This window comes from Harmonia axyridis, chromosome 4 (genome assembly GCF_914767665.1).
Source record: "Harmonia axyridis chromosome 4, icHarAxyr1.1, whole genome shotgun sequence".
NCBI classification, from domain to species: domain Eukaryota; kingdom Metazoa; phylum Arthropoda; class Insecta; order Coleoptera; family Coccinellidae; genus Harmonia; species Harmonia axyridis.
Genome location: NC_059504.1, coordinates 21,656,418 through 21,669,059, shown reverse-complemented (window position 1 = coordinate 21,669,059; position 12,642 = coordinate 21,656,418). Strand labels below are relative to the sequence as shown.

General features: G+C 31.5%; 1 protein-coding gene across 2 annotated transcripts in view; it reads right to left on the bottom strand.

The window, feature by feature from the left end:
* LOC123677724 (collagen alpha-2(IV) chain) overlaps positions 1–12,642 on the bottom strand; it is a 28,699-nt gene that overhangs the window by 13,814 nt on the left and 2,243 nt on the right. For both annotated transcript variants that reach the window (XM_045614411.1, XM_045614412.1), the window contains exon 2: positions 7,105–7,150. In XM_045614411.1, coding sequence (XP_045470367.1) covers positions 7,105–7,150 — 46 coding nt within the window. The remainder of the gene's footprint in view (positions 1–7,104; positions 7,151–12,642) is intronic.

The window sequence follows — 12,642 nt, the reverse complement described above, 5'->3', positions numbered from 1 at the left end:
ACTACCCCCTCGGAATGCATGGACTTTTTGGACATAGCGACGATTACGTGGTATGCGTGGGATTGTCCATACCCTTATTCTTCGAGAGTCTGAAATTCGTCCATATCTGGATTCATCAGTGAAAAGGACACTACGCAAATGATCGTTCCAATTATCTGTTGCCTTGTCCATTCCAGTCTTTGACGCTTATGGTCACGTGTTAATGGAACTCCTCTTAATGGACGTCTAGAACCTAGATTCACCTCTCTCAAACGTCGTCTGATGGTTTCGATGGAAACTTGAACCCCATCTGCATTTTGAAGAGTATTCCGTACAATTCTACACGTAGATGTAGGGTTTCTTCTCGCCGAAACGGTGATGAAACGATCCTGAGCAGTTGTTGTTTTTCGTCGCCCACCGAGCCTTGGTCTTTCCAACACAGAACCTGTCTCCCTGAACCTATTCCAAAGTCAAGATATTACACTTTGGCTGACTTGGAGTCTTTCCGCTATAACAACAACAACCTGAGTTAGGCCACCCTGTAGCATTCCGATAGCCATATTAGCCTCAGCGTTTGTTATTTTACGTCTTGGCATTTTCAGAAAACTCGTTTCAAATCAAAGCCGTTGATAAACTGACTCCATTTCAAAATAAGAACATTCATGAAGCATTTATGCGAAGAACCAAACTTCAGAAAAAAGGCAACCAGATTGACGAAATATCTCATACTGATTTTTATTGGATCGATTCAAGTTGTTATTGAGTTCTAAATGATTTAACAGCGATTTTCTCGAAGATTACATACTTTTCTAAACAATTGAATACGACATCCCTAACTCATGTGGAGCAGTATATTTATTTGAGTGATTGTCAATTAAATACATATGCAAATTTAAATATTTTGAATCCGATATTTTTCCTACTTGTCGAATTGATAGTATGCAGAATGTTTTTATTTTCTGTTTCTACCTGCTTAAATCCAAGGTTTGGCAACTTTTGCTCTCCTAGTGTCATCCGTTGTTTCACGTCGTTTGGCGCGCTACTGAATTTTCTGAATTTCTGATATCTTTAGGTATTTATTTCAATATATTTTGAGTTGGGGCTGAAGGACCTCAGGTCGATGGCCATTTGTTTATTTATGAACAATAAAGAACTGTTACTACTACCACTATTTTGAGTTGATATGAAAAGTTGATTCACTATGGGATATAAGAAGTACGTTTTTGTGGAGAAACTCGCGAATTGAGTGAAATATCGTATCAGTGATATGTTTTCGTTTCCGCGCGCTTCATGTCAAATTTGAAAGTTCATGTTGATTACAGAATTTGCTTACTGAAAATTACATATGCTCCCTCTATCTATGTTTATGACTCTGAGGTATGTATTAAGGAGAGCGCAAGATGCTAAGACTTTTGTTTATGTATGGATTATGTATAGATCAATGCATCTGGTTGAAGACCACCACAGATTAGCTAGAACATGTATACTCTTTCAATCTGTATTTCGTACAGAACATTTTTACCGTGAGGGAGCAATCGGAAGGGTGAAAGGGGGCTAAGTAACTGAACGGAAAAATATTAACTTGAGGAAATTGCTTTCTCAGACGGCACTTTGAATATGCGAATTTTTTGTTCGTTAATAAGAACGCCGTTACTAAATTTTGAGACAGCCTCAATTTTCCTCTGGGGGGGCTACGGGGGGGACACTGCCACCCCGGAAAAGTATCTGAAAGAAGCAGTTGAATTTCGGTTTTCAATGATTCGGTGGTCATGGACCCTTGTTGACTTTAGGGTTTTAGTAGAAGAGCAAGTGATGAAAATTTGTGTCCTCTTGAAGGTTGATGATTAATTTTTCACTTTTCGTATTTATGTATTTTTATCAATGAAGTCAATAAATTCCAATGATTATTATTTTAATTCTGTGAATTCAAATACAAATATTGACAATATTTAGAAATAATTGATAGGTGTTAGAATGAGGTGAGTAATCTTATTCCTTTGAAACTGTGTACAGGGAAAGTACACCGTACAAAACATGAAATGCGAAGCATTTTAAAAACTATTCATTTTAGGCACAACATATTTCTATGTAGAAAATGATGATTACTTACTAGGCTATCGAAAAGGCGAGAAAAATTCAGGGCATGTCATTTGAATAATTGTACTTATTCACATTTCTTAAAAGTCATTTTTGAAAAATGCATTTCGGGTTATCTGTAGGGTGTTACGTGGGTAGATTTGCAAAAATTCGAAAAAAAATGGTACAATTATCTCGAACAGTTTTCAAGATAAGATCTTTAGTTTAAACATTTATATTCATGAAATTTCAAATTTTTATGTAGGTATACAAACATGTTAGTAATGAAAAATTGGTTCGGCAAAAATTAATTTTACAATCCCAATTACTGGTTCAAATAACAACTGGATATTCAACCAAAAAAAAATTATGATACTTTCATATGAAACTGATTTTGTTTATCAAAATAAATGATTATCCATTGAATTAACCTTTGCAAGAAAGCAGCTTTGGTGAAAGAATATATGTGAAAGTGGAATTATTTTTTGTTTTTTTGGTTGAATATCCATTTATTATTCGGACCTGTAGTTGGGATTGTAAATTAAATTTTTACTGAACAATTTTTTTTAAATAGTATGTTTGTTTTCATAAAAGCTCAATTATCTTGAAAACAGTTAGTTTTTTCGGATTCAAACAAGTATTCATTTTTTACTCAAAATTGAATGGGGAATGAGAAAAAAGAAAAATTTTTGCTTATTTCACAAGTGGCGTCAAAAATAGGGAAGAAAAGACACCATGATGCCCTTCTTGTACGCCAATGGTGGCAACTGAAAATGTGATTTTCTTGGAAATGAAGCACCTATTGAACACAAAAATTTTTTCAAATTTAATCATTGAAAATTTTTGGAAATTGAGTTATGAATAAAAATTACTTTTAATAGTTCCTACTTAACACTCTGCACATCTGCAACGAACGACATTGGAGAAAAGAAATATTAGGAGAATCATATTTATTTTTCAAAGCGAATCTTCTGTTTTAATTTGGCACCATAGTTCGGGACATCCTATGTACTAGACACAATAGCGAGCAATACAAATAATGCGTTCATTTTGATACACCCTTCTTTGCATTGCGGCATCTTGCTTGTAACAATTTTCAACGGTATGAGATATGTATCGAAGGTGATCTATTGATAAATGTTGATTTTTATCATTAGCTGTATTGGTTTTCAAAAGCTACTTTTCCAATTGGTGATGCTAAAATCCAAATATCCGATGTAAAAAATCGTTCAGAGATTTTCTCGGAACTACAGAGTTAACTCCACTCAATTTGGTGGGTAATAATTTTCTCTAATTCTGTGGTTATTCCGTTCATTCTTCCACATTTTGTAGAACAAAATCATGCGAGAATATATCAGAAACGCACAGTTTTTATGGTTATATTTTATTATTATATGTTGGTACTCCGAACTTTCCGCCACGGCTTTATCTGTCAATTCATCAATTTGCGTTAGAGGAATCAGTTCTGCCAACCAACATTTTTCAATGCAAAAATCACTAAATGATATTTATGGAAATATTTCATTAATTTCAATAAGAATGAAATGAATTAGAGAAAATAATGTAAAACACTCGTACAGAAGGCTCATTCTACCACTCGTTCATTCAAAAACTCGCCACTTCGTGGCTCGTTTTTGAATTTTGAACTCGTGGAAGCATATCAGTGCCTTCTGCACTTCTATTATAAATAACTATTCTCTACACAGTTTTACTCCGAGTTTGTGAATGAAAATTTTTGATAATCTTGATTCAAATTTTTTCAGTTGCATCAGAGTAAAGCGAATATCTGAAAACATCTTTGTTGAAAAATCTCTAATTACAATTCGAACTGCGGTCAACACTATTGACGCTCTTGAAGTAGTAGCCAGTGAAATGAACTATGACGTAAGAGTTAATATTACTTCCCACCTTTTAAGGAATGCATGCAAATGATCGTTTTCCTTTTTTGGTAGCTACTCGGGTAGATTTAAATCCTATAATTAAGACGGTTTCACTGCATTGAGCATTTTGAGCTATTGGACACATTCGATACACCCATATGTTTCAATTCAACTAAAATTTGATCAGCCGATGTTATGCGATATGACGAGAAAGTAGTTACATCTCTGACTGTCAAATTAAATTGAACGATATACTGCATGTCCCAAGTTATTGTATACAGGCAATATCTAGCTTATTTGACAAGATAATAAAAAAATTGCTTTGAATAACATCAAAGTATCTTCCCAATGATGTGTAAAAAAGGTTCTTACATTTGAGCCCTGTGGTAGCTACCCCTAACTTTTTATTCTCAAATGGCACACCCTGTAAATTGTCAGTGAAAATTGCGTGTCATTCTATTTGGAATATAACGATAGCAAATACTTGGTATTTTTCATTAATAACAACGAAAACATTGACATTGTGTGAAGTATGAATTGCAACCAAAATACCTACTCTGCAATTCAAAAAACGAAGACTTTCTTTAAATGTCTTTGAAGCAAGTGTTCAAACTTATTTATCATCTTATTATTTCTCGGTTTTTTTTTAAATAAAAAATTCATTCACTTCTAATATGTGAATGGATGGGATAAATAAATAATGTAAAAGAAGGCACAAATATTAATGTTTTTGTTGTAATCAACAAAAAAATGGAATTTTGTGTCTTCTTTTTTTTGTTTGTTTGTACAAATTTCACATATGTAGATGAATTCGTTGTTTCTAAAAAACCAAGAAATAATAAGATAATAAATAATTTTGAACACTTGCTTTATGTGTTTCTTCGTTTTTTGAATTGCATAGTAGGTATGTTGGTTGCAATTCATATTCACAAAATGTTAATGTTTTTGTTGTTATTGATGAAAAAATAGATACCAAGTATGTGCTATCGTTGTATTCCAAATAGAATGAATGACACACAATTTCCTCTGAAAATGTACAGGGGGTGCCATTTGAAAATAAAAAGTGAGGGGTAGCTACCACAGGGCTGTCAAATGTAAGAACCTTTTTTATACATCATTGGAAAGGTACTTTGATGTTATTCAAAGCAATTTTTTTATTATCTTGTCAAATAAGCTAGATATTGCCTGTATACGAGTAATTGGGACACCCGGTATTGGTCGATAGATACAAAACGAATATTCCTCCATAATGGTAAACAGTTTTCTGTAACAGAAATTGATCATTCAAGACTCGCTTGAGGAGATTTGCTGAAATTCGTTTTACCAAGTTGCTACAATTGTCCTCCATATTCAAGTGATGTATGAGCATGATATTTCATTTAATGTTTCATTTTGTCAGTTCAAAAAATATAAAATCATCAATGTGAAAAAATTTCAATGAAAAATCATCGGCTGGATTCGAACCCAATCATTTTTTACTTCACACGTGAATACATCGTGTTCTCAAGCTAGGAGGATCAATTAGATTTCTGTTTCAGTTCCTTAGAAAAGCTCAGGACGGCGGACGGATTTTTTCATATCGATTTTTTGATTACACATTCCAAAACGTAGAATGTGAAAATTTTAGAAGGGGTTGGATTTTATTTTTTTCGAACGATTTTCATTGATTCGATGATTCGGAGAATACCAAAATTCTGTTTTGAATTCATTATTACTTGATTTTGTTGTTCACGAAGTTATCCATGGTAGAAATTTATCCCCAAAATGATCTAATCTTAATTAACAGCATCTACAAATTACCCATGAACCAATATTCAAACAGATTATAGCGTGAACAACGTATGTTTAGTTTCAAGAATGGTATTAAGCATATTCTGCCGATCGAAGACAACGACTACAATTATTGTGTATTTCTTAAGGGGGCCTACACAGTTTCAGCGGTAAATTCAAAAATAAATGAGCTATGTTTTATGCTAGAGACCATCGATTTATATGAGGCTTTCACTTATTATTCATTTTAAAGAGTTCGTCATTTTTGGAATGGAAAAAAAATTGGATGACTTTTTCATTAAAGGATAAATATGTGCATGATATAACTTTGCGAGCATTTCTTTTTTTCTGAATTTTCACATAAAAATACTATACAAAGTCTTGTCAAATTTATAAAATTAGAAAAGAAGACATAAAAATGTATTTGAATTCATGCATGTGGTAGAAAAAGATGTTAAATCAGGGGAACGTTTGAGATTGCTCCACTAATCCTGAAAAGTGTTGGGCTAGCAAAAACGCTGAGGGGAGAGGATTAGATAAACTTTGGCAATCACGAGAATGTCATTCTATTAACGTTCGAGGTACTGATTGCGTTTTTTGCAAAACCCCATTATTTACCCTTGATTTGGATAAGTGAATTTCCTCCTAATCATTAAAATTCAAAAAATGATGTTTATCCGAAAGATTTCAGTGAATACCAATTACAACAATACACGAAGCATTACCATAAATAATCATACTAACTACCTATACGTTTAAATTTGATAAATCCAAGTAATTTTGTTAATATATAAATCGAAGTTTTCTTTACGCTCTTCAATTTTTATGTAATTGAATTTATTCTTATGGAGATGAAGTAATGTACATGTCAGTAAAATCACTTTTGTTCTAGCAACCGTTTTGTGCACAAAAGCTAAAAGTAATCCAGAAAGATGGATAATGCAAAAAAATTATTCATCTACATATGACAATAATTATGGACAGAAAAATATAGGTATCATTTCTTTATTTATAGCGCGGCATCACACAACGATTTTTTTTAATACCTAGACGTCAAGACGTCAGATGCCGAAAGGCCACTGACGTCTTGACATATCAAATTTCATATAATTTATTAGTTCTAGACGGCGGAAAGTCATATGTTCAATCGTTTTGTTATTCGAAATAATAAACGAATATTATTGGCATGAATGAGAAGTGAATATTTCCGGAAATATTAGGTATACCAAAAGGAACCTGTCGAATAGCGGCATCTGTTTTCTTCAGATCTATGTATAAACAGGGGCAGATTTACAGTTCAAAACGTTGACTGATGAATGAGATGTAGAGTCATTCATGCATGCTTAACAGGTAGTTAAATTAGGATGAACGAAGTTTAACAAATTTAAAAGCTACTCACTGCATCACAGACGGTAAACCATATTCCCAATATCGTGACCACGAACCTGAAAAAAAACATGTTGTAGTTTCTTACACTATGGGCAGATTTTTCAAGATCAAGTTATAATAACACTTGAATATTATACTACTGTTGTTTTAATTTTTTTTATCCAAGAACATCTGAACTAATATAAATATTTTCATTATTTTGTATATTTTTTCTTTGCAATTTAAGAATCTCGAATATCAGGATCTATGGAGTATACTGATCCACATTTTATGATATAACGAAAAATTAAAAGCTATTGTGTAACGTGCATGAATAAAATGTGAATTTTACATTGCAAAATTGAAAATTATGAGATTGTCAATGTAAAAATTTTAATGAATATCATGGAACAGAGATTATAAGTTCAGCGAATAATAATTTAAATTTATTTTGAGTCCGGTGAATGAATTTCGAAAAAATACTGGAAAAACTATTTTCCGAACTAAAATGAAATATGCAAAATATGTTTTACAATATGTTACACAAGTATAAAATGAAAAATTATATATTCAATTTCATGATCAGATGTTGAATTATTGAAAAATATTTTTGGTTTTTTTCCTTGTTTTTTGTCATAAAAATATGTTTGTATCGTATTCTCGAGAAGAGAGGTCTATTATTTTTTCTTTGAATGATTCGGAACTTTTACCATTAAAGACCTAAAGTATTGAAAAAAAAATAGGTACTTATACAACTCGAATATAAAGCCTGTCCCACTTGCCAAGTTTCATATCTCACCTTGACCTCGTAATAAAAATGTCTCAATCCAGAAAAATAGAGTCGCTTAATAATTTCGAATATTTAGCCAAGAATGGTCTCAAACGATGAGGTTCGATTCAGTGATGACAAATCTGTCCACAAATTCGATTCTTTCGTAGAGTTAACTCTGGAATTTTTCTTTAAAAAATTGAACGAGCAATTCGAAATGATTTTCAGGTTGAAATAACTAAATGGCGTACTGTTTTTTCTTTAAAACAATTGGGTGCTTCAAATAAATAGTTAGTTTTTAAGGAAAACTTGGCACCCCGTATCTCGGAATACGATGCATTTGCAAAAAATTTTATAGTGCTTACTGCCTTTATTTTTCATGCAGAATCATAAATCATGAAGGTTGTCGTACTTATTCACTAACACCCAGTATAGGTACATAATATTCGATCCTCTTGTTTGAGCAGTTTTTGCTCAGAGGTGTATCTAATAGTTACTTTGAGAATCATCACTCCGATATCTTATTGATCAAATTTCTGATCATTTGCTGTCGATTGAGCCATAGGTATTTATTGATAACCTAGAATCAACAGTTTCCGAGATATATGATTTCTTATGTTTTTCTTAATTTCTCACCTCACTTGCATTTTTCGTCCATTTTTCGACGTTTTGAAGTTTGATTTAAATATTGGATTATTTTCATCATCAGAAAAGGATATTTATGAAAAAACAAAACTATGCTGTACTAGATGTTGAATAAAAATTAGTATGATTTGAAAGTTGGTATATGAAGAAAAAAAAAGGAAATTTCTAATATTAATTCGCCTGCAACTTTCGAATTCGACAATTTATGTATGACAAAATTGTTCTGAAAATTCTCCAAATTGCAATTTTATTTTCTAAAAAGATTTCTTTAGAATGCAGGCACTAGTTTTGTTTCAGCAGATTTTTATTTGAAAGGGAAAGAAGCAAAAAGAGGAAAGAAATGAATTGAATAATTTTTTTGTTGGAATCAAACTCAAAATTTAAGTAGAGAATGTATTCATAAATTATGTTCAAAATGAACCCCACCACTCCTTATACAAGCACGTGCCCTCTTTCTTATTTCTTCAGTTGTTACTTTCCGCTTGAAATTTACTCTCAATCTTCTCGCTGCTTCGTCTATTCTAACGGTGTTAGATCCGGACGCTGGCCACGAAAATAATCCGAAATTATGTGAATATAAAAAAAAAATTGACGAAAAATGAGGTGGGAAATCTTTTAAAAATCATAAGAATTCAAATATCTCGTTAACTTCTGATTTTTGGTTATCACTGAATATGACTCAAACGATAGCAAATGAGTAATAATAACAGGTCCTTCAATGTTCACGTCTTATTTGAAAACACCCTGTATATACATACTTCATTTCGGTTGACCCCATTCATCTGAAATAGTCGGTCTGGTATTCATTTCTTCAAAAAGAAGCGATTTCTTGAGAACCATCACGATTTTTGAAGCCGTAAGAGTAATTTATATCCCATTATGTATCATTATGCACATTATGAAAGCCAACACCCATTTTTATGGTTCCCGCTGTATCTTCAGAAGAAGGTCCGTGTGAAATAATTATAATTTAAAAATTGCATGGCCTAGGGAGCCGACATGTAAATCTGACCTAATAATCTATTCTTTCACGTTATTTTCGGTACTTTCTTCGGTGCAACCGGAAACGGTGCACATTTGTTGCACCCAATCGTATACAGATCAATAACATATCGTTGAGAGTTGTTGGTCATAATTATTTGAAACCCTAAAAACAGGAGGGAAAGCTTTGATCTCTATAAAAAACTGAAAGTGACATTTAAAATCTCATGTCTTAGAAACTAATAGGAATAGAAATTTGCTGAGTTGGGTGATATCCTCTTAAGAATAGATCAATCACTAAAATCTTTCATTTTATTTTATCGAAATAATCAAACAAAAATCAAATACAATATTGATGTATTGGGTGTATCAAATTCATGGTCTAACATAGTGAGCGGATCACAGAATCTCTTTCAGCTAAAAAGAATGGGTACGTTTTTGTGCTCGATTATTGAGAGAATTTATTTGGTGAAAACCGCAACAAACAAGCTATGAGAGAAAATAAATGAATTGAAATGAAAAGTTCTCATATCTTCTTCATTACTGGTGCTATAAACATGAAACAAAACATTATACAGGCACTTTTTTCAGTATAATCCATTGGTGTAATCATTTTTTTTATTACAATTAGTTTTGTAGTTATAGCACAAAATTGTGCTTTCTAATTGTAAACAATGAAAACTTCTGTGATAAATATTTTTTTTCCCTTTTCAATAATATTTAACAGGATATAAATTCCTTATCAAACTGTAAAATCAACATGAGTTTCATTTTCACAAGGCAAATCAATCAAATTAAGATACAGGGTAAGTCAAAAATGTGTACCGCTACATTGAAAAATAGGTATGAATTGATGAAAAATCTTTTGACCCAAAATTCAATTTAAGGGAGATATATCCTTCCAAGTTGATAAAAATAAAAAATGTCTCCACATAACTTCTAAACGGTGAATGCCATCCTTTATATCAATATCAGAAATATAGGAATGTAATAAAAAAATGTATTTTTACAACATACATTCATGCACGAAATTTCAATCTGGTAGCATTTACCGTAAAATTTCAAATGGAAACCCCTATTTTTTATTCTGTTCGTATTCTACGCCAAAAAATACAAAAGTTTTGTACGAACAACTTTTCACGAATGGTCACAGAGGGCACTGTACGTCCTTGAGGTATCCGTTCTATTAATCATTCACATAAAATTTCAGTCCTAAATCCTCCAACCATTCGTCAAAACAATGGAAAACAATGCGCGTTAATAACATTTTTTCAAGATTTCAATTGATATATCCTTATTAATTAATGGGAAGTACCTATTGTGTACCAAAAACATATGATTTCGCCATTTTTAAATGATCAATAACAGTACTTGTACTGAAAACAAACATTTCAGCAGAAAACGTCAGAATTTCATGTGAATGAAATGTTAAGATCGTTCAGACGGAAATTTCAAAAATTGTTCGAACGACACTTTTGTATTTTTTTCCGTAGAATACAAATAGGCAAAATCAACAGGGGTTCCTATATGAAATTCCAAAGTTTTTTCCCTATACCCCCCAAAAGGGCAAATTAAATTAAAGAGGTTCTGGCATAAGTGAACTGTCCCTTTCATTCGAAACATTTTTCCGTTAGATGTATTTTTTCGAGATTTTTCTGATTAAACTCAAAAATCACCCGGTATTTCGAAATGTAAAACAGTTGAAGAGTCGCGAAGCTATTAACAATACGGAAAATCACAATTCGATTGCCTTCTTTCTGTTGAAATGGCAGCATTTTATCACCTTCGTTGTGTCAAAGGCCTGTAATATAACACTGCCACAGGAAAATTCTGAGAACTTGAGCTTGTAAAATGAGAAACGATTTGCAAACTGTTTGGATAGACCGAAATCGATCAAGTGAAGAACGAAGAATGCTATTACTGAAAGTCGTTAATTTTGAAATCACTTGAACTTGAATGTTTAATTGAAAAGATCTACGTTCTATGATTCTACAAAGAATTTCCTTCTCCGTGAAAACTCAAAAAACCCTCTGCAGTATTTCCAAATAGTAGCATCATATTTTAAGAGGGTTTCAACGGAAGTTAAGCCGATTTCCTCACTGAAAAATTATAAAAAATACAAACATTATTAATGAATATTTACAATATGATATTATTTATTTACCAAACTCTATTATTATTATTATTCAATGATGCCCTAAGTAGTTGATATGTATGGCATATACCTATCTAATTTTATCAAATTAACATCTCTATAAATTTATATGAATATAGTATGAGTAGGTATTACTTATTTATATTTTCAAATCAATTTTGGCATAATGAATCATAGCAAAAAATATAACGTAAACGTATTGAATTATTTATAAATGTTTAATATGGAGAAGGAGGACGCATCCAATATTTTAAAAAGAATGATTTTTTCACACTTCTCTGATGTTACATATTTTGCAATTACAAAATTGTATATAGGAGATATAAAATTAAATTAAATTTCGTTCCTCTTTTAACATACAGTTGAGTGGGGAAAGGGACTTAAAACAAACATTTATATGATCGATTCCCCTGAATTTTCATTGATGACACATTCTCAAAATATTTCAACTCAATGTAGAATCATCCTGAACATGAATGAAATTGATACAATATTTTTGAACAAATTTCTTGCAATTTGCTTTTTTCAGTTCTTAAATGAGCTGATATAATAAATAGAAACATTTCGTTGTATCTTTAAAATGAATTTCTTCGTCCAAATAACTAACTGAAAAAATTCGGTCACTGAACTTTTTTTATTATCGAATTGAATATTAAATTATGACTTCAACATTGTATTCAGATCAAATTGCAAATATTTATGTCATTTTAGAGAAAGAAATAAATAAAAAGACACTCACGGTAAAAAATTATTCGATAAATGGAAAATCATTATTATTTAAAATTAGTGATGCTTTTCATGAGACTTTGTTACGCTTAAATTATGTGGAAGAAACACATCTTCAAGAATGAAGCATTTCGAAATGTATCTTTCCACACATACAAAATTAAAAGAAAGGGAAATTCAAATGAAACCATAGAAAATTATTTCTATATTATTCAATATACTATACAAAATAAATGTAAAACGCCACAATAAATGTGAAACGTTTTGGGATACTAATCCTTCCTCAGAGCATC